A 27,438-nucleotide genomic window follows, 5' to 3' on the forward strand; every position below is an offset into this window, starting at 1 on the left:
GGGTGGGTGGGTGGGTGGGTGTGTGGCTGGGTGGGTGAGTGCATGTGTGGGTGGGTGGGTGAGTGCATGTGTGGGTGGGTGGGTGGGTGTGTGCATGTGTGGGTGGGTGGGTGAGTGCATGTGTGGGTGGGTGGGTGGATGAGTGCATGTGTGGGTGGGTGAGTGCATGTGTGGGTGGGTGGGTGGGTGGGTGGGTGGGTGAGTGCATGTGTGGGTGGATGGGTGAGTGCATGTGTGGGTGGGTGGGTGTGTGCATGTGTGGGTGGTTTGGTGTGGGTGGTTGGGTGTGTGCATGTGTGGGTGGGTGGGTGGTTGGGTGGGTGGGTGGGTGAGTGCATGTGTGGGTGGTTGGGTGGGTGTGTGGGTAGCAGTACCCTGTTCTATGCCTCTTCATGTGCAGTTTATGATGCTCCCTCATCCAACCTTCAGTGTGTTTGTTTGTTGACGATGCTCCCTCATCCAACCTTCAGTGTGTTTGTTGACGATGCTCCCTCATCCAACCTTCAGTGTGTTTGTTTGTTGACGATGCTCCCTCATCCAACCTTCAGTGTTTTTTAGCCGATTGAAATCCTCTCTGGCTTCAGTGAAACTCAACCAACCACGTCCAACCCCTCTTTCTCTGTCTCTGATTCTGCTTTGATTTTATGTCATATTATGTGTACATGTTCTATTATCTTAACTTCTATGAGAACTATCAGTCTCAGTGGCTAAACGCCTGACCTTTGACCTCTATTACAGAGCCGAGATGGAGACCCCAGCCTGCATCCGTGGGCCAAGCCTGGGTCAGTGACAATGCCTCTGTCTGCGTGCGTGCGTGTGTGCGTGCGTCTGTCCTGTCCAGTCCTGTCTTGTGTGTGTCTTTCTCTGTGTGTGGATCTGTACATATTCAAGTGGACTGGAGTCCAACCACCAGCAATGATGACCTCTAATAGATTTGGTACGTTGTTGTATCTTGTTTTGAACTGTGTTTGTGTGTTTAGTGGCGCCACGCCCTTTGGGATCGACAGCATGCCTGACCTCCGCAAGAGACGGCCTATCCCCCTGGTCAGCGAGCTGGTGAGTTTCTCTGACCTCTTGATCTTTGACTCCTGAACTCACAGTACCTCAGGCAGATGACAAGATAAAGATTTACCTTCGGTTACATAAATTAATCGGACCTCTGTAAAGTCAAATGAAAATACTATTGCAGAAACCTAAAGAACTACAAGGCCTGTGTACAGTAGTGCAGCCTGTTCAAGGTGCTGGATACAGCAGGGTACTGTATTTGCACACATTATCCTGTACTTTGCAGATTTTAAAAACTTGGTTCAAGGTCGTTCTGTTTCCAAATGGTGTTGTATTTACGTGTCACTAAAGAAAATCCATTGACGTTTCTCTCCTCCTCAAGTCTCTCAGAGCAGAGCGACGTCTGACTGTGTTTGAAGTGTTTGATGTGGGAGAGCTCCTCTCTGAGGAACACCAGTCTTCTTGTGATGCTCTAACCTTGATTATTTCTTGTTCTTTCTCGTCCTGCCCCTGTCACTGTCTTCCCTCAGGCAATGGTAAGTGTCTGACAGCGAGCTCAACACAGCCTCACACACACACGCTGACAACAGCAAGTCGATAGCATCCACGTTGTGACTAACAGTTTCACCCCCCGAGGTCAACACTAAAGTCCATAGAGAAACTACTGTAGGCTAAACTACTGTAGACTATATAGGCTAAACTACTGCAGGCTATGTAGACTAAACTACTGCAGGCTATGTAGACTAAACTACTGCAGGCTATGTAGACTAAACTACTGCAGGCTATGTAGACTAAACTACTGTAGACTAAACTACTGTCGACTAAACTACTGTAGGCTAAACTACTGTAGGCTAAACTACTGTAGACTAAACTACTGTAGGCTAAACTACTGTAGGCTAAACTACTGTAGACTAAACTACTGTAGGCTAAACTACTGTAGGATAAACTACTGTAGGCTAAACTACTGCAGGCTATGTAGACTAAACTACTGTAGGCTAAACTACTGTAGACTAAACTACTGTAGGCTAAACTACTGTAGACTAAACTACTGTAGGCTATGTAGGCTAAACTACTGTAGGCTAAACTACTGTAGACTAAACTACTGTAGGCTAAACTACTGTAGGCTAAACTACTGTAGACTAAACTACTGTAGGCTAAACTACTGTAGACTAAACTACTGTAGGCTAAACTACTGTAGGCTAAACTACTGTAGGCTAAACTACTGCAGGCTATGTAGACTAAACTACTGTAGGCTAAACTACTGTAGACTAAACTACTGTAGGCTAAACTACTGTAGACTAAACTACTGTAGGCTAAACTACTGTAGGCTAAACTACTCTAGACTAAACTACTGTAGGCTAAACTACTGTAGGCTAAACTACTGTAGGCTAAACTACTGCAGGCTATGTAGACTAAACTACTGTAAGCTAAACTACTGTAGACTAAACTACTGTAGGCTAAACTACTGTAGACTAAACTATTGTAAAGTGGCTGTTCCACTGGATGTCATAAGGTGAATGCACCAATTTGTAAGTCGCTCTGGATAAGAGCGTCTGCTAAATGACTTAAATGTAAATGTAATGTAAATGTAGGCTAAACTACTGTAGACTATATAGGCTAAACTACTGTAGACTATATAGGCTAAACTACTGTAGACTATATAGGCTAAACTACTGTAGGCTATGTAGACTAAACTACTGTAGACTAAACTACTGTAGACTATATAGGCTAAACTACTGTAGGCTATGTAGGCTAAACTACTGTAGGCTATGTAGGCTAAACTACTGTAGGCTATGTAGACTAAACTACTGTAGACTATATAGGCTAAACTACTGTAGACTATGTAGGCTAAACTACTGTAGGCTATGTAGACTAAACTACTGTAGACTATATAGGCTAAACTACTGTAGACTATATAGGCTAAACTACTGTAGGCTAAACTACTGTATGCAATGTAGGCTAAACTACTGTAGGCTATGTAGGCTAAACTACTGTATGCTAAAGTACTGTAGGCTAAACTACTGTAGACTAAACTACTGTAGGCTATGTAGACTAAACTACTGTAGGCTAAACTACTGTAGGCTATGTAGGCTAATCTACTGTAGGCTAAACTACTGTAGACTAAACTACTGTAGGCTATGTAGGCTAAACTACTGTAGACTAAACTACTGTAGACTAAACTACTGTAGGCTATGTAGGCTAAACTACTGTAGGCTATGTAGGCTAAACTGCTGTAGGCTATGTAGGCTAAACTACTGTAGGCTATGTAGACTAAACTACTGTAGGCTATGTAGGCTAAACTGCTGTAGGCTATGTAGGCTAAACTACTGTAGGCTATGTAGGCTAAACTACTGTATGCTATGTAGGCTAAACTACTGTAGGCTATGTAGACTAAACTACTGTAGGCTATGTAGGCTAAACTGCTGTAGGCTATGTAGGCTAAACTACTGTAGGCTATGTAGGCTAAACTACTGTATGCTATGTAGGCTAAACTACTGTAGGCTATATAGGCTAAACTACTCTATGCTATGTAGGCTAAACTGCTGTAGGCTATGTAGGCTAAACTACTGTAGGCTATGTAGGCTAAACTGCTGTAGGCTATGTAGGCTAAACTGCTGTAGGCTGTGTAGGCTAAACTACTGTATGCTATGTAGGCTAAACTACTGTAGGCTATATAGGCTAAACTACTCTATGCTATGTAGGCTAAACTGCTGTAGGCTATATAGGCTAAACTGTTGTATGCTATGTAGGCTAAACTGCTGTAGGCTAAACTACTGTAGGCTACGTAGGCTAAACTACTATAGGCTATGTAGGATAAACTACTTTTGTCTATGTAGGCTAAAATAATGTAGGCTAAACTACTGTAGGCTATGTAGGCTAAAGTACTGTAGGCTAAACTACTGTATGCTATGTAGACTAAACTACTGTAGTCTATGTAGACTAAACTACTGTAGGCTATATAGGCTAAACTAATGTATGCTAAACTACTGTAGGCTAAACTACTGTAGGCTATGTAGGTTAAACTACTGTAGGCTATGTAGGCTAAACTACTGTAGGCTATGTATGCTAAACTACTGTAGGCTACGTAGACTAAACTACTGTAGGCTATGTAGACTAAACTACTGTAGGCTATGTAGGCTAAACTACTGTAGGCTATGTAGGCGAAACTACTGTAGGCTATGTAGGCGAAACTACTGTAGGCTATGTAGGCTAATCTACTGTAGGCTATGTATGATAATCTACTGTAGGCTATATATGCTAAACTACTGTAGGCTATGTAGGCTAAACTGCTGTAGGCTAAACTACTGTAGGCTAAACTACTGTAGGCTATGTAGGCTAAACTACTGTAGACTAAACTACTGTAGGCTAAACTACTGTAGGCTATGTAGACTAAACTACTGTAGGCTATGTAGGCTAAACTACTGTAGGCTAAACTACTGTATGCAATGTAGGCTAAACTACTGTAGGCTATGTAGGCTAAACCTATGTGGTTTAGTGACTGTTTATGCCACTCCACCAGGTCCTTACTGTAGTTGTTGAAACAGGAGAAAACATCCATCTACTTCACAACAAATTACACCACACACATTATAACCCTGTCCATCTCTGTGACTAAACAAAAAGACACCTCTTGCAGAGTTTTGTTTTGTTTTGTTTATCTTGTTTTTCTCTTCAGAGCATTCGAGGGCATTTTTGCCATTTAGCGGGAAACGGCTAACGACATTGATTAGCTTGTCTAGCTGGCAGCAGGCCCTCCAGACACACAGACAGACAGACAGACATACAGAGAGGTTCTTAGTATGTGTATGCGGTTGTGAGACAGTCCACTGTGGAGGAGACAGGGAATTAGACACACAGGGACATATCAGAGCACTGATAAGCACACATGATCTGTCCTTAGACAACTATAGTCTGAGTCACATACACAACAGGTTCTATCCTGGCTCATTGAAAGCTTTAGCCTGAAATCCAGAACCTGTGTCATGCAAAGGAGTGGAACGAAAATTCAAACTGGTTGCCAGGCTAAGAAACCTTATCCCCTGTTCACACATATATTATATGTCTGAGTGTGAACTAAACCACAGTTATTGTATTTGTAGATAATAAACCTCTCTTCTGACCTCAATCTTCAATCTTTTCAATCTTCTCTCTCTCTCTCTCTCTCTCTCTCTCTCTCTCAGTCCATGTTGCAGGCCAGGAAGGCAGGGCTCTCTATGGCTACAAAGACGTCCCAGAAGGACCAGGAGCTGGTGAGAGGACACACCGTTCACCACTTGTTCATCTATTCAGTCTGACCTTTCCTTGGTCATTTTGTGTGAAGCGCTGGTCTGTGTGACTTCATAAATAGCTTAGTGTGGCTTTCCCTGGTACAATACTCTCCTTCTTTCTTTCTCTCGCTCTCCCTACCTCGCTGCCTCTCTCTTATCCCCCTCTCCCCCTTCTCCCTCTCCTCCTCTCGCTACCTCTCCCCCTTCTCCCTCTCCACCTCTCGCTACCTCTCCCCCTTCTACCTCTCCTCCTCTCGCTACCTCTCCCCTTCTACCTCTCCCTACCACTCCTTCTCCCCCTCCCCTTCTCCCTATCTCTCTCCCTACCTTTTTCCCTTATCCCTCTCCCTCTCTCCCTAACTCTCATTATCCCTCTCCCTACCTCTCCTTTTCCCTCTCCGCCTCTCCCTACCTCCTTCTTCCTTTCCCGTATCCCTCTCTCACTTATCCCTCTCTCCCTACCTATCCCCCTTATCCCTCTCCCTCTCCCCCTTATCCTTCTCTCCCGTATCCCCCTCTCCCTCTCCCCCTACCTATCCCCCTTATCCCTCTTTCCCTCTACCTCTCCCCCTTATCCCTCTCTCCCTCTCCCCATTATCCCTCTCTCGCCCTAACTACCCCCAGATCCCTCTCCCTACCTATCCCCCTTATCCCTCTCTCCCTCTCCCCATTATCCCTCTCTCGCCCTAACTATCCCCCAGATCCTCTCCCCCTACCTATCCCCCTTATCCCTCTCTCCCTCTCCCCCTACTTATCCCCCTTATCCCTCTCTCCCTCTACCTCCCCTCCTACCTATCCCCCTTATCCCTCTCTCCCTTATCCCTCTCTCCCTCTACCTCTCCTCCTACCTATCCCCCTTATCCCTCTCTCCCTCTACCTCCCCTCCTACCTATCCCCCTTATCCCTCTCTCCCTTATCCCTCTCTCCCTCTGTCTCTCCCCCTACCTATCCCCCTTATCCCTCTCCCTTATCCCTCTCACCCTCTCCCCCACCTCTCCCTACCTACCTCTCTCCCTCCCTTTCCTTCCCCTCTTCTTCTCCCCCTCTCCGTGCCTCGCTCCCTCTCCCTACCTCTCTCCCTCCCTCCCCCTCTTCCTCTCCCCCTATCCGTGCCTCGCTCCCTCTCCCTACCTCTCTCCCTGACCCCATATCCCTGTCACATTCTGAGAAGAAATGATGGCTGATGGTGACTCATATCTTTTGTAACGTTCCAGTTGTAACCAAACAAACAAACATAAGGTTGAGTTCCCCTGTGAGTGTTCATACCTCAGCCTACGGTTCTGTGTGCACCTCAACTCTGCTCTGCACTACCCACTGCACCTGGCTAAACATTGTCTGTTACCCTCTCTCTTTCTCTCCTATCTCTTCCCCTCCCTTTCAATCTTGATATGTTTTCTGTTCTTCTCTACTTCTTACCTCCTCTCTCCCTCTTCCTATCTACCTTTCTCTCTATCCCTCTACCTCTCTCTCCTCCTCTCTCCCTCTTCCTATCTATCTCTCTCTCTCTCTCTATCCCTCTATCTATCTTTCTCTCTGTCCCTCTATCTCTCTCTCCTCCTCTCTCCCTCTTCCTATCTATCTCTCTATCCCTCTACCTTTCTCTCCTCCTCTCTCCCTCTTCCTATCTATCTCTCTATCCCTCTACCTCTCTCTCCTCCTCTCTCCCTCTTCCTATCTATCTCTCTATCCCTCTACCTCTCTCTCCTCCTCTCTCCCTCTTCCTATCTATCCCTCTACCTCTCTCTCCTCCTCTCTCCCTCTTCCTATATATCTTTCTCTCTATCCCTCTACCTATCTCTTCTCCTCTCTCCCTCTTCCTATCTATCTTTCTCTCTATCCCTCTACCTCTCTCTCCTCATCTATCTCTCTCTCTATCCCTCTATCTATCTCTCCTCCTCTCTCCCTCTTCCTATCTATCTTTCTCTCTATCCCTCTATCTATCTCTCCTCCTCTCTCCCTCTTCCTATCTATCTTTCTCTCTATCCCTCTATCTATCTCTCCTCCTCTCTCCCTCTTCCTATCTATCTTTCTCTCTATCTATCTCTCCTCCTCTCTCCCTCTTCCTATCTATCTTTCTCTCTATCCCTCTATCTCTCTATCTCTCCTCCTCTCTCCCTCTTCCTATCTATCTCTCTCTCTATCTCTCTCTCCTCCTCTCTCCCTCTTCTTATCTATCTCTCTCTCTATCCCTCTATCTATCTCTCCTCCTCTCTCCCTCTTCCTATCTATCTCTCTCTCTATCCTTCTATCTATCTCTCCTCCTCTCTCCCTCTTCCTATCTATCTCTCTCTCTATCCCTCTATCTATCTCTCCTCCTCTCTCCCTCTTCCTATCTATCTTTCTCTCTATCCCTCTATCTATCTCTCCTCCTCTCTCCCTCTTCCTATCTATCTCTCTCTGTCCCTCTATCTATCTCTCCTCCTCTCTCCCTATCTATCTCTCTCTCTATCCCTCTATCTATCTCTCCTCCTCTCTCCCTCTTCCTATCTCTCTCTCTCTATCCCTCTATCTCTCTCTCCTCCTCTCTCCCTCTTCCTATCTATCTCTCTCTGTCCCTCTATCTATCTCTCCTCCTCTCTCCCTATCTATCTCTCTCTCTATCCCTCTATCTATCTCTCCTCCTCTCTCCCTCTTCCTATCTATCTCTCTCTCTATCCCTCTATCTATCTCTCCTCCTCTCTCCCTCTTCCTATCTATCTCTCTCTCTCTATCCCTCTATCTATCTCTCCTCCTCTCTCCCTCTTCCTATCTATCTCTCTCACTATCCCTCTATCTATCTCTCTCTCTATCCCTCTACCTCTCTGTCTTCCCCTCCCTCTCTCTTCTCCTACAGAAGAACCACGTGTATAAGAAAACCCTGCAGGCTCTGATCTACCCCATCTCCTGCACCACGCCCCATGCCTTCCAGGTGTGGACCGCCTCCACACCCACCTACTGCTATGAGTGTGAGGGACTGCTGTGGGGCATCGCCCGCCAGGGCATGAGGTGTGCTGAGTGTGGGGTCAAAGTTCACGAGAAGTGCCAGGAGCTTCTCAACGCTGACTGTCTGCAGAGTGAGTAGAGAAGATGACAAGGGCTAGTAAAAATGGGAGGAAAGAGGGGGTTGAAATGCTGAGGACGTTCAATTGTACCTTTTCTTGTGTAACTCGCAACGTGCCCCTCCCACCTGAGGATCTGTCTTTTTCAGATATCTATTTACTCTGTTTGAGGGGTGTCACTTAAATCTCTCTGGATTGATTGTTAAATCTCTCTGGATTGATTGTTAAATCTCTCTGGATTGATTGTTAAATCTCTCTGGATTGATTGTTAAATCCCTCTGGATTGATTGTTAAATCTCTCTGGATTGATTGTTAAATCTCTCTGGATTGATTGTTAAATCTCTCTGGATTGATTGTTAAATCCCTCTGGATTGATTGTTAAATCATTCAAATCTCTCTGGATTGATTGTTAAATCCCTCTGGATTGATTGTTAAATCTCTCTGGATTGATTGTTAAATCCCTCTGGATTGATTGTTAAATCTCTCTGGATTGATTATTAAATCCCTCTGGATTGATTGTTAAATCTCTCTGGATTGATTGCTTTCATTTTACTCGTGCGACTCTTTCATACTCTTGCTTGCGCCCGTCGTTTTCCCCCCGTTAAACGCTACGATTGCGGATGTATTTGTAATAACCTGTCAAACACACCCTGGTGATAGCTGTAATGGGCTCAATGGAACACGCTGTCATTCCGTTGAATCCATAAGAACGCTGAAGCTTCGTCTGGGATTTAACACACCGTCTTATCACAAGAAAGACAAGAAATATAACTTCATTTTGATGGGTGTTCATTTTTTGTGGAATTTTTTAAAAGTTTCAAGTTTAATACAGTTGAAAAGTTTACAAATGTGATGCACTGAAATGAAAACAACTTCTGAAAATGAACACTGGGATTATAGTGATATTTTGTCTGATCTCTCTAACAATGTAAAGTCTGTTTAGACGGGTGTAATCTAGAGCCGAGCCTGTTGATTTTTAATCTGAGGGTATCCGGCTACTTGTTGAATTATGCAACAGAACGTGACAACAACAGGTGGGTAGACAGAGCAGGTGAGGGCAGGTAGGGTAGACAGAGCAGGTAGGATAGACAGAGCAGGTGAGGGTAGGTAGGGTAGACAGAGCAGGTGAGTGCTGGTAGGATAGACCGAGCAGGTGAGGGCAGGTAGGGTAGACAGAGCAGGTAGGATAGACAGAGCAGGTGAGGGTAGGTAGGGTAGACAGAGCAGGTGAGTGCTGGTAGGATAGACCGAGCAAGTGAGGGCAGGTAGGGTAGACAGAGCAGGTGAGGGTAGGTAGGGTAGACAGAGCAGGTGAGGGTAGGTAGGATAGACAGAGCAGGTGAGTGCTGGTAGGATAGACCGAGCAGGTGAGGGCAGGTAGGTTAGACAGAGCAGGTGAGGGCAGGTAGGGTAGACAGAGCAGGTAGGGTAGACAGGGCAGGGAGGATAGACAGAGCAGGTGAGGGCAGGTAGGGTAGAAAGGGCAGGTGAGGGCAGGTAGGGTAAACAGAGCAGGTAGGGTAGACAGGGAAGGTAGGGTAGACAGAGCAGGTGAGGGCAGGTAGGGTAAACAGGGCAGGTGAGGGCAGGTAGGGTAGACAGAGCAGGTAGGGTGGACAGGGCAGGTATGGTAGACAGAGCAGGTGAGGGCAGGTAGGGTAGACAGGGCAGGTGAGGGCAGGTAGGGTAGACAGAGCAGGTAGGGTGGACAGGGAAGGTGTAGTAGACAGAGCAGGTGACGGCAGGTAGGGTAGACAGGGCAGGTGAGGGCAGGTAGGGTAGACAGAGCAGGTAGGGTAGACAGGGAAGGTAGGGTAGACAGAGCAGGTAGGGTAGACAGAGCAGGTAGGGTAGACAGGGAAGGTATGGTAGACAGAGCAGGTGAGGGCAGGTAGGATAGACAGAGCAGGTGAGTGCTGGTAGGATAGACCGAGCAGGTGAGGGCAGGTAGGTTAGACAGAGCAGGTGAGGGCAGGTAGGGTAGACAGAGCAGGTAGGGTAGACAGAGCAGGTAGGGTAGACAGAGCAGGTGAGGGCAGGTAGGATAGACAGAGCAGGTGAGGGCAGGTAGGGTAGACAGAGCAGGTGAGTGCAGGTAGGATAGACAGAGCAGGTGAGGGCAGGTAGGGTAGACAGAGCAGGTAGGGTAGACAGGGCAGGGAGGATAGACAGAGCAGGTGAGGGCAGATAGGGTAGAAAGGGCAGGTAGGGTAAACAGAGCAGGTAGGGTAGACAGGGAAGGTAGGGTAGACAGAGCAGGTGAGGGCAGGTAGGGTAAACAGGGCAGGTGAGGGCAGGTAGGGTAGACAGAGCAGGTAGGGTGGACAGGGCAGGTATGGTAGACAGAGCAGGTGAGGGCAGGTAGGGTAGACAGGGCAGGTGAGGGCAGGTAGGGTAGACAGAGCAGGTAGGGTAGACAGGGAAGGTGTAGTAGACAGAGCAGGTGACGGCAGGTAGGGTAGACAGGGCAGGTGAGGGCAGGTAGGGTAGACAGAGCAGGTAGGGTAGACAGGGAAGGTAGGGTAGACAGAGCAGGTAGGGTAGACAGAGCAGGTAGGGTAGACAGGGAAGGTATGGTAGACAGAGCAGGTGAGGGCAGGTAGGGTAGACAGAGCAGGTGAGGGCAGGTAGGGAATACTGATTAAGCCCTTGCAGCCTTGTTCCACCTCTATATGTTAATATCCTAATATATGCAAATACACCTGGTTAATTTATGCAGAAGAGGCAAATGAGCACTTTTCTTTATTTTAACACAAAATATTTCATAAATACTGTATACAATAAGAACATGTATATATGAGTGCATTCTATGAAGAAAAATACATTTGACAACCATGAATTATTTGTTGTGAGAGTAAAATGTTTTAAGTGCTGAATGGATTATAAAAAATCTTCATCCATTGTAAATCGCGTTGGATAAAAGAGTCTGCTAAATGGCATAGATTATTATTATGATGATGATTATTGTTATTATTATTGTTGTTATTATCAGTATATTATTACTATTAGTATTGTTATTATCATTATTATTATTAGTAGTGTTATTATAATTAGTATTAGTAGTATTGTTATTATCATTATTATTCGTAGTATTGTTATTATAATTAGTATTAGTAGTATTGTTATTATAATTAGTATTAGTAGTATTGTTATTATAATTATTAGTATTATTATTATTATTATTATTAGTAGTAGTATTTTTATTATAATTATTAGTAGTAGTATTGTTATTATTTTTAGCAGTAGTATTAGTATTATCATTATTATTATTTGTATCATCATTATTATTATTATTATTATCATTGTAGTAGTATTAGTATTATTAGTAGTATTACCACTATTGTTATTATTATCATTGTAGTAGTATTAGTATTATTAGTAGTATTACCACTATTGTTATTATTATCATTGTAGTAGTATTAGTATTATTAGTAGTATTACCACTATTGTTATTATTATCATTGTAGTAGTATTAGTAGTATTAGTAGTATTACCACTATTGTTATTATTATCAGTATTATTAGTATTATCATTATTATTATTGGTAGTATTAGTATTGTCATTATTATTAGTTGTATTATCAGTGTTATTATTATTATTAGTAGTAGTAGTAGTATCATTATTGTTATTAGTGGTACTATTATTAGTAGTATTATCAGTATTATTATTCTTAGCGATAGCGTTATTAGTAGCATTATTATTATTAGTATCATTATTCTTTGTATTATTAGTAGTATTAGTATTATTAGTAGCATTGGTATTATCATTATCACTAGTAGTAGTATTAGTATCATTATTGGTAGTAGTAGTAGTATTATTAGTAGTAGTATTATCATTATTATTATTATTAGTAGTATTATTATTATTAGTAGTAGTAGTATTATTAGTATTATCAGTATTATTATTATTAGTAGTATTATCATTATTATTATTATTAGTAGTAGTAGTAGTAGTAGTAGTATTATTAGTATTATCAGTATTATTATTAGTAGTAGTATTATCATTATTATTATTATTATTAGTAGTAGTATTATTAGTATTATCAGTATTATTATTAGTAGTAGTATTATCATTATTATTATTATTATTATTAGTAGTAGTAGTAGTAGTAGTAGTAGTATCATTATTATTAGTAGTTGTAGTATTATATTGCAACAGCACTGCAACACTCTACCACACCGCACTGCAATACTCTACCGCACCGCAGCACTCTACCGCACTGCAACACTCTACCACACCGCAACACTCTACCACACCGCAACACTCTACCACACCGCACTGCAACACTCTACCAAACCGCACCGCAACACTCTACCACACCGCACTGCAACACTCTACCACACCGCACTGCAACACTCTACCACACCGCACTGCAACACTCTACCACACCGCAACACTCTACCACACCGCACCGCAACACTCTACCACACCGCACTGCAACACTCTACCGCACTGCAACACTCTACCAAACCGCACCGCAACACTCTACCACACCGCACCACAACACTCTACCACACCCCACTGCAGCACTCTACCACACCGCAACACTCTACCACACCGCACTGCAACACTCTACCACACCGCACTGCAATACTCTACCGCACCGCAGCACTCTACCACACTGCAACACTCTACCACACCGCAACACTCTACCACACCGCACTGCAACACTCTACCAAACCGCACCGCAACACTCTACCACACCGCACTGCAACACTCTACCACACCGCACTGCAACACTCTACCACACCGCACTGCAACACTCTACCACACCGCACTGCAACACTCTACCACACCGCAACACTCTACCACACCGCACTGCAACACTCTACCACACCGCAACACTCTACCACACCGCAACACTCTACCACACCGCAACACTCTAACACACCACAACACTCTACCACACCCCACTGCAGCACTCTACCACACCGCAACACTCTACCACACCCCACTGCAACACTCTACCACACCGCAACACTCTACTGTTGCATTTAATAGAGCTATTTTGATTACCGTTGCTAGTGTAAATCTCCCTCTCCTTTTCAATATTCTTCTCCCTTCTCTCCTCCCCTTTCTCCTTCCCTCTCTCCAGGGGCGGCTGAGAAGAGCTCTAAGACGGGAGCAGAGGACCGGACCCAGCACATCATCACAGCCATGAAGGACAGGATGAAGATCAGGGAGAGGAACAAGCCGGAGATCTTTGACGAGATCAGGGCTGTGTTTGCCGTCACTAAGCTGCTCCATGCGCAGCAGATGAAGACCATAAAACAGAGTGTGTTAGACGGAACCTCCAAGTGGTCTGCCAAGATCACCATCACAGGTACGTACTGTACCACACCGCACTGCAACACTCTACCACACCGCACTGCAACACTCTACCACACCGCACCGAAACACTCTACCACACCGCACTGCAACACTCTACCACACCGCACTGCAACACTCTACCACACCGCACTGCAACACTCTATCACACCGCACTGCAACACTCTACCACACCGCACTGCAACACTCTACCACACCGCACTGCAACACTCTACCACACCGCACTGCAACACTCTACCACACCGGACTGCAAAACTCTACCACACCGCACTGCATTACTCTACCGCACCGCAGCACTCTACCGCACTGCAACACTCTACCACACCGCAACACTCTACCACACCGCAACACTCTACCACACCGCACTGCAACACTCTACCAAACCGCACCGCAACACTCTACCACACCGCACTGCAACACTCTACCACACCGCACTGCAACACTCTACCACACCGCACTGCAATACTCTACCGCACCGCAGCACTCTACTGCACTGCAACACTCTACCACACCGCAACACTCTACCACACCGCAACACTCTACCACACCGCACTGCAACACTCTACCACACCGCACTGCAACACTCTACCACACCGCACTGCAACACTCTACCACACCGCACTGCAACACTCTACCACACCGCACTGCAACACTCTACCAAACCGCACCGCAACACTCTACCACACCGCACTGCAACACTCTACCACACCGCACTGCAACACTCTACCACACCGCACTGCAACACTCTACCACACCGCAACACTCTATCACACCGCACCGCAACACTCTACCACACCGCACCGCAACACTCTACCACACCGCACTGCAACACTCTACCACACTGCAACACTCTACCACACCGCAACACTCTACCACACCGCAACACTCTAACACACCACAACACTCTACCACACCCCACTGCAGCACTCTACCACACCGCAACACTCTACCACACCCCACTGCAACACTCTACCACACCCCACTGCAACACTCTACCACACCGCACTGCAACACTCTACCATACCCCACTGCAACACTTTACCACACCGCAACACTCTACCACACTGCACTGCAACACTGTACCACACCGCACTGCAAAACTCTACCACACCGCAACACTCTACCACACTGCAACACTCTACCACACCGCACCACTCTACCACACCGCACCGCAACACTCTACCACACCGCACTGCAACACTCTACCACACTGCAACACTCTACCACACCGCACCGCAACACTCTACCACACCGCACTGCAACACTCTACCACACTGCAACACTCTACCACACCGCAACACTCTACCACACCGCACCGCAACACTCTACCACACCGCACTGCAACACTCTACCACACCACACTGCAGCACTCTACCACACCGCATTGCAACACTCTACCACACCGCACTGCAACACTCTACCACACCGCAACACTCTACCACACCCCACTGCAACACTCTACCACACCGCAACACTCTACCACACCCCACTGCAACACTCTACCACACCGCACTGCAACACTCTACCATACCCCACTGCAACACTTTACCACACCGCAACACTCTACCACACTGCACTGCAACACTGTACCACACCGCACTGCAAAACTCTACCACACCGCACCACTCTACCACACCGCACCGCAACACTCTACCACACCGCACTGCAACACTCTACCACACTGCAACACTCTACCACACCGCAACACTCTACCACACCGCACCGCAACACTCTACCACACCGCACTGCAACACTCTACCACACCACACTGCAGCACTCTACCACACCGCATTGCAACACTCTACCACACCGCACTGCAACACTCTACCACACCGCAACACTCTACCACACCGCAGCCCTGCACCACACCTCAACACTGTACCACACCTCAACACTCTACCACAGGGTTGATCAGGGTAGCCTAGTGGTTAGATCGTTGGACTAGTAATCAGAAGGTTGCAAGTTCAAACCCCCGAGCTGACAAAGTACAAATCTGTTGTCCTGCCCCTGAACAAGCCAGTTAAACCCACTATTCCTAGGCTCTCATTGAAAATAAGAATTTGTTCTTAACTGACTTGCCTAGTTAAATAAAGGTAAAAAATATATGTTTTGAAGAAAGTTCAACAACAGGTTGAAACTGAGCATAAAACATGTTCCTGGTAGATGTTGGTTCGAAGCCTAACACAACGAAATGGACAGCGTTTTCCATATGCATATTAGGGCTTATCTATACACATAGGCTTATGAGCCCAAGCCCCTCCCCCCCATTTTTGTTTGTTTGTTGTTGACTGAATTAAAATGATGATTGTGCTGTTATACAATTCATAGCCCACCACATATTACACATGGCAGAAAAATATAAAACAACACTGATTTAAGATGTCTTCGCAACATAATTGGTCTAGCCTATACTCCAAAATTAAACAAATTTGAGTTATCGCCTTTGAGTGTGGACTGTAGTATAACGCATACTGGATGGACTGGTTACCTTATGCTATGCTCCAACATGTATATCCGTGAGTCTGGGACAGAACTTAGCCCTAGGAGATGCTGTTGGTTCATTGATTGTGCAGGGCGGCTTGTAGCCTAGTGGTTAGAGCGTTGGGCCAGCAATCAAAAAGTTGCTGGATCGAATCCCTGAGCTGACAAGGTACAAATCTGTCATTCTGCCCCCTGGACAAGGCAGTTAACCCACTGTTCCCTGGTAGGCCATCATTGAAAATAAGAATTTGTTCTTAACTGACTTGCCTAGTTAAACAAAGGAAACATTTAATTAAAAATACGGTTAGCCTACAGTTATAGTGAATTTGTATTTGACTTTTACGTAGGTGGAGAAAAGAAAACAGCCAGGCTAGCTCCCACTTTTTGTTATCCATCCCCTGTCACATGGGACTCGGTGGGTGCAGGAATCAGACGCAGAGAGAGAGAGAGAGTAACGGAGTAAAGTGCTTCACTCTTGCACACCAAACTAATAAGCCCAACACAACACAGGGTGCAGGACAACTATACAAGACAACCCAAAAACCACAGGGTGTCAAGTAAAGGAAAGAAAATACACCACTACCTAACATGCACACACGAAACAAAAAGACAATACACCACTACCTAACATGCACACATAACATTAAGACAATCCACCACTACCTAACATGCACACGTAACATTAAGACAATCCACCACTACCTAACATGCACACGTAACATTAAGACAATCCACCACTACCTAACATGCACACATAACATTAAGACAATCCACCACTACCTAACATTCACGCACGAAACATAAAGACAATCCACCACTACCTAACCTTCACGCACGAAACATAAAGACAATCCACCACTACCTAACATGCACACATAACATTAAGACAATCCACCACTACCTAACATGCACACATAACATTAAGACAATCCACCACTACCTAACATGCACACATAACATTAAGACAATCCACCACTACCTAACATGCACACACGAAACATAAAGACAATCCACCACTACCTAACATGCACACACGAAACATAAAGACAATCCACCACTACCTAACATGCACACACGAAACATAAAGACAATCCACCACTACCTAACATGCACACATAACATTAAGACAATCCACCACTACCTAACATGCACACACGAAACATAAAGACAATCCACCACTACCTAACATGCACACATAACATTAAGACAATCCACCACTACCTAACATGCACACACGAAACATAAAGACAATCCACCACTACCTAACATGCACACACGAAACATAAAGACAATCCACCACTACCTAACATGCACACATAACATTAAGACAATCCACCACTACCTAACATGCACACACGAAACATAAAGACAATCCACCACTACCTAACATGCACACATAACATTAAGACAATCCACCACTACCTAACATGCACACATAACATTAAGACAATCCACCACTACCTAACATTCACACACGAAACATAAAGACAATACCGCACAAAACAAGGGCGGGTCAAACTACTACATATAGGGAAGCTAATTAAACCAAAATACACACAGGTGAAACTAATAAGACACAACTAACAGACAAACGAAAAAGGGATCGGTAGCGGCTAGTAGGACGGTGACGACGACCGCCGAGCACCGCCCGAACAGGCAGGGGAGCCAACTTCGGAGGAAGTGACATCCCCTCAGATGTTTTCCTTCCCTCCTTATGTAGACGGCCGTTAGATCATTGGGCCAGTAACCAAAAGGTTGCTGGATCGAATCCCAGAGCTGTCATGGTAAAAATCTGTTGATCTGCCCCCTGAGCAAGGCAGTTAACCCACTGCTCCCCAGGCGCCGAAGACGTGGATGTTGATTAAGGCAGCCCCCCCGAACCTCTCTGATTCAGAAGGGTTGAAGGCATTCAGTTGTACAACTGACTATGTATCCCCCTTTCCTCCTGTTGTACAACTGACTAGGTATCCCCCTTTCTGTTGTATAACTGACTAGGTATCCCCCTTTCTGTTGTACAACTGACTAGGTATCCCCCTTTCTGTTGTATAACTGACTAGGTATCCCCCTTTCTGTTGTACAACTGACTAGGTATCCCCCTTTCCTTTCTGTTGTACAACTGACTAGGAATCCCCCTTTCCTTTCTGTTGTATAACTGACTAGGTATCCCCCTTTCCTTCCAGTTGTACAACTGACTAGGTATCCCCCCTTTCCTTTCTGTTGTATAACTGACTAGGAATCCCCCTTTCCTTTCTGTTGTATAACTGACTATGTATCCCCCTTTCCTCCTGTTGTACAACTGACTAGGTATCCCCCTTTCTGTTGTATAACTGACTAGGTATCCCCCTTTCTGTTGTACAACTGACTAGGTATCCCCCTTTCTGTTGTATAACTGACTAGGTATCCCCCTTTCTGTTGTATAACTGACTAGGTATCCCCCTTTCCTTCCAGTTGTACAACTGACTAGGTATCCCCCCTTTCCTTTCTGTTGTATAACTGACTAGGAATCCCCCTTTCTGTTGTACAACTGACTAGGTATCCCCTTTCCTTTCTGTTGTACAACTTTCCTTTCTGTTGTACAACTGACTAGGTATCCCCCCCCTTTCCTTTCTGTTGTACAACTGACTAGGTATCCCCCTTTCCTTTCTGTTGTACAACTGACTAGGTATCCCCTTTCCTTTCTGTTGTACAACTGACTAGGTATCCCCCTTTCCTTTCTGTTGTACAACTGACTAGGTATCCCCCTTTCCTTTCTGTTGTACAACTGACTAGGTATCCCCCTTTCCTTTCTGTTGTACAACTGACTAGGTATCCCCCTTTCCTTTCTGTTGTATAACTGACTAGGTATCCCCCTTTCTGTTGTATAACTGACTAGGTATCCCCCTTTCTGTTGTACAACTGACTAGGTATCCCCCTTTCTGTTGTATAACTGACTAGGTATCCCCCTTTCTGTTGTACAACTGACTAGGTATCCCCTTTCTGTTGTATAACTGACTAGGTATCCCCCTTTCCTTCCAGTTGTACAACTGACTATGGAATCCCCCTTTCCTTTCTGTTTTACAACTGACTAGGTATCCCCCCTTTCCTTTCTGTTGTACAACTGACTAGGTATCCCCCCTTTCCTTTCTGTTGTACAACTGACTAGGTATCCCCCTTTCCTTTCTGTTGTACAACTGACAAGGTATCCCCCTTTCTGTTGTATAACTGACTAGGTATCCCCCTTTCTGTTGTACAACTGACTAGGTATCCCCCTTTCTGTTGTATAACTGACTAGGTATCCCCCTTTCTGTTGTACAACTGACTAGGTATCCCCCTTTCCTTTCTGTTGTACAACTGACTAGTTATCCCCCTTTCCTTTCTGTTGTTCAACTGACTAGGTATCCCCCTTTCCTTTCTGTTGTACAACTGACTAGGTATCCCCCCTTTCTGTTGTACAACTGACTAGGTATCCCCCTTTCCTTTCTGTTGTACAACTGACTAGGTATCCCCCTTTCTGTTGTACAACTGACTAGGCATCCCCCTTTCCTTTCTGTTGTATAACTGCCTAGGAATCCCCCTTTCCTTCCAGTTGTATAACTGACTAGGTATCCCCCTTTCCTTTCTGTTGTATAACTGACCAGGTATCCCCCCTTTCCTTCCTGTTGTACAACTGACCAGGTATCCCCCTTTCCTTTCTGTTGTATAACTGACTAGGTATCCCCCTTTCTGTTGTACAACTGACTAGGTATCCCCTTTCTGTTGTATAACTGACTAGGTATCCCCCTTTCCTTCCAGTTGTACAACTGACCAGGTATCCCCCTTTCCTTTCTGTTGTATAACTGACTAGGTATCCCCCTTTCTGTTGTACAACTGACTAGGTATCCCCCTTTCTGTTGTATAACTGACTAGGTATCCCCCTTTCTGTTGTACAACTGACTAGGTATCCCCCTTTCCTTTCTGTTGTACAACTGACTAGTTATCCCCCTTTCCTTTCTGTTGTACAACTGACTAGGTATCCCCCTTTCCTTTCTGTTGTACAACTGACTAGGTATCCCCCTTTCTGTTGTACAACTGACTAGGTATCCCCCTTTCTGTTGTACAACTGACTAGGTATCCCCCTTTCTGTTGTATAACTGACTAGGTATCCCCCTTTCTGTTGTACAACTGACTAGGTATCCCCTTTCTGTTGTATAACTGACTAGGTATCCCCCCTTTCTGTTGTACAACTGACTAGGTATCCCCCTTTCCTTTCTGTTGTACAACTGACTAGGTATCCCCCTTTCTGTTGTACAACTGACTAGGCATCCCCCTTTCCTTTCTGTTGTATAACTGACTAGGAATCCCCCTTCCTTCCAGTTGTATAACTGACTAGGTATCCCCCTTTCCTTTCTGTTGTATAACTGACCAGGTATCCCCCTTTCCTTCCTGTTGTACAACTGACCAGGTATCCCCCTTTCCTTTCTGTTGTATAACTGACTAGGTATCCCCCTTTCTGTTGTACAACTGACTAGGTATCCCCCTTTCCTTTCTGTTGTATAACTGACTAGGTATCCCCCTTTCCTTTCTGTTGTACAACTGACTAGGTATCCCCCTTTCTGTTTTACAACTGACTAGGTATCCCCCTTCCAGTTGTACAACTGACTAGGTATCCCCCTTTCCTTTCTGTTGTACAACTGACTAGGAATCCCCCTTTCCTTTCTGTTGTACAACTGACTAGGAATCCCCCTTTCCTTTCTGTTGTACAACTGACTAGGTATCCCCCTTTCTGTTGTACAACTGACTAGGTATCCCCCTTTTTGTTGTACAACTGACTAGGTATCCCCCTTTCTGTTGTACAACTGACTAGGTATCCCCCTTTTTGTTGTACAACTGACCAGGTAACCCCCTTTCCTTTCTGTTGTATAACTGACTAGGTATCCCCCTTTCTGTTGTATAACTGACTAGGTATCCCCCTTTCCTTTCTGTTGTATAACTGACTAGGAATCCCCCTTTCTGTTGTACAACTGACTAGGTATCCCCCTTTCCTTTCTGTTGTACAACTGACTAGGTATCCCCCTTTCCTTTCTGTTGTACAACTGACTAGGTATCCCCCTTTCCTTTCTGTTGTATAACTGACTAGGAATCCCCCTTTCCTTTCTGTTGTATAACTGACTAGGTATCCCCCTTTCCTTTCTGTTGTACAACTGACTAGGTATCCCCCTTTCCTTTCTGTTGTACAACTGACTAGGTATCCCCCTTTCCTTTCTGTTGTATAACTGACTAGGTATCCCCCTTTCTGTTGTATAACTGACTAGGTATCCCCCTTTCTGTTGTACAACTGACTAGGTATCCCCCTTTCTGTTGTATAACTGACTAGGTATCCCCCTTTCTGTTGTACAACTGACTAGGTATCCCCCTTTCTGTTGTATAACTGACTAGGTATCCCCCTTTCCTTCCAGTTGTACAACTGACTAGGAATCCCCCTTTCCTTTCTGTTGTACAACTGACTAGGTATCCCCCTTTCCTTTCTGTTGTACGTCTGACTAGGTATCCCCCTTTCCTTTCTGTTGTATAACTGACTAGGTATCCCCTTTCCTTTCTGTTGTACAACTGACTAGGTATCCCCCTTCCAGTTGTACAACTGACTAGGTATCCCCCTTTCCTTTCTGTTGTACAACTGACTAGGTATCCCCCTTTCCTTTCTGTTGTACAACTGACTAGGAATCCCCCTTTCCTTTCTGTTGTATAACTGACTAGGTATCCCCCTTTTTGTTGTACAACTGACTAGGTATCCCCCTTTCTGTTGTACAACTGACTAGGTATCCCCCTTTTTGTTGTACAACTGACTAGGTAACCCCCTTTCCTTTCTGTTGTATAACTGACTAGGTATCCCCCTTTCTGTTGTATAACTGACTAGGTATCCCCCTTTCCTTTCTGTTGTATAACTGACTAGGAATCCCCCTTTCTGTTTTACAACTGACTAGGTATCCCCCTTCCAGTTGTACAACTGACTAGGTATCCCCCTTTCCTTTCTGTTGTACAACTGACTAGGAATCCCCCTTTCCTTTCTGTTGTATAACTGACTAGGAATCCCCCTTTCTGTTGTACAACTGACTAGGTATCCCCCTTTCTGTTGTACAACTGACTAGGTATCCCCCTTTTTGTTGTACAACTGACTAGGTATCCCCCTTTCTGTTGTACAACTGACTAAGTATCCCCCTTTTTGTTGTACAACTGACTAGGTAACCCCCTTTCCTTTCTGTTGTATAACTGACTAGGTATCCCCCTTTCTGTTGTATAACTGACTAGGTATCCCCCTTTCCTTTCTGTTGTATAACTGACTAGGAATCCCCCTTTCTGTTGTACAACTGACTAGGTATCCCCCTTTCCTTTCTGTTGTACAACTGACTAGGTATCCCCCTTTCCTTTCTGTTGTACAACTGACTAGGTATCCCCCTTTCCTTTCTGTTGTATAACTGACTAGGAATCCCCTTTCCTTTCTGTTGTATAACTGACTAGGTATCCCCCTTTCCTTTCTGTTGTACAACTGACTAGGTATCCCCCTTTCCTTTCTGTTGTACAACTGACTAGGTATCCCCCTTTCCTTTCTGTTGTATAACTGACTAGGTATCCCCCTTTCTGTTGTATAACTGACTAGGTATCCCCCTTTCTGTTGTACAACTGACTAGGTATCCCCCTTTCTGTTGTATAACTGACTAGGTATCCCCCTTTCTGTTGTACAACTGACTAGGTATCCCCCTTTCTGTTGTATAACTGACTAGGACTAGGTATAACCCCTTTCCTTCCAGTTGTACAACTGACTAGGAATCCCCCTTTCCTTTCTGTTGTACAACTGACTAGGTATCCCCCTTTCCTTTCTGTTGTACGTCTGACTAGGTATCCCCCTTTCCTTTCTGTTGTATAACTGACTAGGTATCCCCCTTTCCTTTCTGTTGTACAACTGACTAGGTATCCCCCTTTCCTTTCTGTTGTACAACTGACTAGGTATCCCCCTTTCTGTTTTACAACTGACTAGGTATCCCCCTTCCAGTTGTACAACTGACTAGGTATCCCCCTTTCCTTTCTGTTGTACAACTGACTAGGAATCCCCCTTTCCTTTCTGTTGTACAACTGACTAGGAATCCCCCTTTCCTTTCTGTTGTATAACTGACTAGGAATCCCCCTTTCTGTTGTACAACTGACTAGGTATCCCCCTTTCCTTTCTGTTGTACAACTGACTAGGTATCCCCCTTTCCTTTCTGTTGTACAACTGACTAGGTATCCCCCTTTCCTTTCTGTTGTACAACTGACTAGGAATCCCCTTTCCTTTCTGTTGTATAACTGACTAGGTATCCCCCTTTCCTTTCTGTTGTACAACTGACTAGGTATCCCCCTTTCCTTTCTGTTGTACAACTGACTAGGTATCCCCCTTTCCTTTCTGTTGTACAACTGACTAGGTATCCCCCTTTCTGTTGTATAACTGACTAGGTATCCCCTTTCCTTTCTGTTGTACAACTGACTAGGTATCCCCCCTTTCTGTTGTATAACTGACTAGGTATCCCCCTTTCTGTTGTACAACTGACTAGGTATCCCCTTTCCTTTCTGTTGTATAACTGACTAGGTATCCCCTTTCCTTCCAGTTGTACAACTGACTAGGTATCCCCCTTTCCCCTTTCCTTTCTGTTGTACAACTGACTAGGTATCCCCCTTTCCTTTCTGTTGTACGTCTGACTAGGTATCCCCCTTTCCTTTCTGTTGTATAACTGACTAGGTATCCCCCTTTCCTTTCTGTTGTACAACTGACTAGGTATCCCCCTTTCCTTTCTGTTGTACAACTGACTAGGTATCCTCCTTTCTGTTTTACAACTGACTAGGTATCCCAACTGACTAGGTATCCTTCCTGTTGTACAACTGACTAGGTATCCCCTTTCCTTTCTGTTGTACAACTGACTAGGATCCCCTTTCCTTTCTGTTGTATAACCCCTTTCCTTTCTGTTGTATAACTGACTAGGTATCCCCCCTTTCCTTTCTGTTGTACAACTGACTAGGTATCTGTTGTACAACTGACTAGGTATCCCCCTTTCCTTTCTGTTGTATAACTGACTAGGTAATCCCCTTTCCTTTCTGTTGTATAACTGACTAGGTATCCCCCCTTTCTGTTGTACAACTGACTAGGTATCCCCTTTCCTTCCTGTTGTACAACTGACTAGGTATCCCCCCTTTCTGTTGTACAACTGACTAGGTATCCCCCTTTCCTTTCTGTTGTACAACTGACTAGGTATCCCCCTTTCTGTTGTACAACTGACTAGGTATCCCCCCTTTCTGTTGTACAACTGACTAGGTATCCCCTTTCCTTTCTGTTGTATAACTGACTAGGAATCCCCCTTCCTTTCAGTTGTATAACTGACTAGGTATCCCCTTTCCTTTCTTTCTGTTGTATAACTGACCAGGTATCCCCCTTTCCTTCCTGTTGTACAACTGACCATGTATCCCCCTTTCTGTTGTACAACTGACTAGGCATCCCCCTTTCCTTTCTGTTGTATAACTGACTAGGAATCCCCCTTTTTGTTGTACAACTGACTAGGTATCCCCCTTTCTGTTGTACAACTGACTAGGCATCCCCCTTTCCTTTCTGTTGTATAACTGACTAGGAATCCCCCCTTCCTTCCAGTTGTATAACTGACTAGGTATCCCCCTTTCCTTTCTGTTGTATAACTGACTAGGTATCCCCCTTTCTGTTGTACAACTGACTAGGTATCCCCCTTTCCTTTCTGTTGTATAACTGACTAGGTATCCCCCTTTCCTTTCTGTTGTACAACTGACTAGGTATCCCCCTTTCTGTTTACAACTGACTAGGTATCCCCTTCCAGTTGTACAACTGACTAGGTATCCCCCCCTTTCTTTCTGTTGTACAACTGACTAGGTATCCCCCTTTCCTTTCTGTTGTACAACTGACTAGGAATCCCCCTTTCTGTTGTACAACTGACTAGGTATCCCTTTCCTTTCTGTTGTACAACTGACTAGGTATCCCCTTTCTGTTGTACAACTGACTAGGTATCCCCCTTTCCTTTCTGTTGTACAACTGACTAGGTATCCCCCTTTCCTTTCTGTTGTATAACTGACTAGGTATCCCCTTTCCTTTCTGTTGTATAACTGACTTCTGTTGTACAACTGACTAGGTATCCCCCTTTCCTTTCTGTTGTATAACTGACTAGGTATCCCCCCTAGGTATCCCCTTTCCTTTCTGTTGTATAACTGACTAGGTATCCCCTTTCCTTTCTGTTGTACAACTGACTAGGTATCCCCTTTCCTTTCTGTTGTACAACTGACTAGGTATCCCCTTTCCTTTCTGTTGTACAACCCTTTCCTTTCTTTGTTGTACAACTGACTAGGTATCCCCTTTCCTTTCTGTTGTACAACTGACTAGGTATCCCCCTTTCCTTTCTGTTGTACAACTGACTAGGTATCCCCCTTTCCTTTCTGTTGTACAACTGACTAGGTGTTACATAACTGACTAGGTATCCCCTTTCCTTTCTGTTGTATGACTAATCCCCTTTCTGTTGACTGACTAGGTATCCCCCTTTCCTTTCTGTTGTACAACTGACTAGGTATCCCCCTTTCCTGTTGTACAACTGACTAGGTATCCCCCTTTCCTTTCTGTTGTACAACTGACTAGGTATCCCTTTCTGTTGTTTCTGTTGTATAACTGACTAGGTATCCCTAGGTATCCTCCTTCTGTTGTACAACTGACTAGGTATCCCCTTTCTTTCTGTTGTACAACTGACTAGGTATCCCCCTTTCCTTTCTGTTGTACAACTGACTAGGTATCCCCCTTTCCTTTCTGTTGTATAACTGACTAGGTATCCCCTTTCCTTCTGTTGTACAACTGACTAGGTATCCCCCCCCCTGTTTCCTTTCTGTTGTACAACTGACTAGGTATCCCCCCTTTCTGTTGTACAACTGACTAGGTATCCCCTTTCCTTTCTGTTGTACAACTGACTAGGTATCCCCCTTTCCTTTCTGTTGTACAACTGACTAGGTATCCCCCCTTTCAACTGACTTTCTGTTGTACAACTGACTAGGTATCCCCCTTTCCTTTCTGTTGTAGGTAACTGACTAGGTATCCCCTTTCCTTTCTGTTGTACAACTGATCCTTTCCTTTCTGTTGTACAACTGACTATCCCCCTTCCTGTTGTACAACTGACTAGGTATCCCCTTTCCTTTCTGTTGTACAACTGACTAGGTATCCCCTTTCCTTTCTGTTGTACAACTGACTAGGTATCCCCCTTTCCTTTCTGTTGTACAACTGACTAGGTATCCCCCTTTCCTTTCTGTTGTACAACTGACTAGGTATCCCCCTTTCTGTTTCCTTTCTGTTGTACAACTGACTAGGAATCCCCCTTTCCTTTCTGTTGTACAACTGACTAGGTATCCCCCTTCTGTTGTACAACTGACTAGGTATCCCTTTTTCTGTTGTACAACTGACTAGGTATCCCCTTTTTTCTGTTGTACAACTGACTAGGTATCCCCTTTCTGTTGTACAACTGACTAGGTATCCCCCTTTCTGTTGTACAACTGACTAGGTATCCCCCTTTCTGTTGTATAACTGACTAGGTATCCCCCTTTCTGTATCCCCCTTTCCTTTCTGTTGTATAACTGACTAGGTATCCCCCTTTCTGTTGTACAACTGACTAGGTATCCCCTGTTGTACAACCTTCCAGTTGTACAACTGACTAGGTATCCCCTTTCCTTTCTGTTGTACAACTGACTAGGTATCCCCTTTCCTTTCTGTTGTACAACTGACTAGGTATCCCCCTTTCTACAATTCTTTCTTTGTTGTACAACTGACTAGGTATCCCCCTTTCCTTTCTGTTGTACAACTGACTAGGTATCCCCCTTTCCTTTCTGTTGTACAACTGACTAGGTATCCCCCTTTCTGTTGTATAACTGACTAGGTATCCCCCTTTCCTTTCTGTTGTACAACTGACTAGGTATCCCAACTGACTAGGTTCCCCCTTTCTGTTGTACAACTGACTAGTTATCCCCCTTTCCTTTCTGTTGTACAACTGACTAGGTATCCCCCTTTCCTTTCTGTTGTACAACTGACTAGGTATCCCCTTTCTGTTGTACAACTGACTAGGTATCCCCCTTTCCTTTCTGTTGTACAACTGACTAGGTATCCCCCCCTTTCTGTTGTACAACTGACTAGGTATGTACAACTGACTAGGTATTTCCTTTCTGTTGTATAACTGACTAGGAATCCCCCTTTCCTTCCAGTTGTATAACTGACTAGGTATCCCCCTTTCCTTTCTGTTGTACAACTGACTAGGTATCCTTTCCAACTGACTAGGTATCCTTCCTGT

General features: G+C 44.9%; 1 protein-coding gene across 4 annotated transcripts in view; it reads left to right on the top strand.

The window, feature by feature from the left end:
- Positions 1 to 5,191: 5,191 nt before the first annotated feature.
- Positions 5,192 to 27,438, top strand: part of LOC115123479 (protein unc-13 homolog B-like) — a 138,826-nt gene continuing 116,579 nt past the window's right edge. For all 4 annotated transcript variants that reach the window (XM_065026869.1, XM_065026871.1, XM_065026870.1 and 1 more), the window contains exons 1-3: positions 5,192 to 5,255; positions 8,107 to 8,326; positions 13,407 to 13,634. In XM_065026869.1, coding sequence (XP_064882941.1) covers positions 5,220 to 5,255; positions 8,107 to 8,326; positions 13,407 to 13,634 — 484 coding nt within the window. In that variant the 5' untranslated portion in view covers positions 5,192 to 5,219. The remainder of the gene's footprint in view (positions 5,256 to 8,106; positions 8,327 to 13,406; positions 13,635 to 27,438) is intronic.

Source organism: Oncorhynchus nerka, linkage group LG13, assembly GCF_034236695.1.
Source record: "Oncorhynchus nerka isolate Pitt River linkage group LG13, Oner_Uvic_2.0, whole genome shotgun sequence".
NCBI classification, from domain to species: Eukaryota; Metazoa; Chordata; class Actinopteri; order Salmoniformes; family Salmonidae; genus Oncorhynchus; species Oncorhynchus nerka.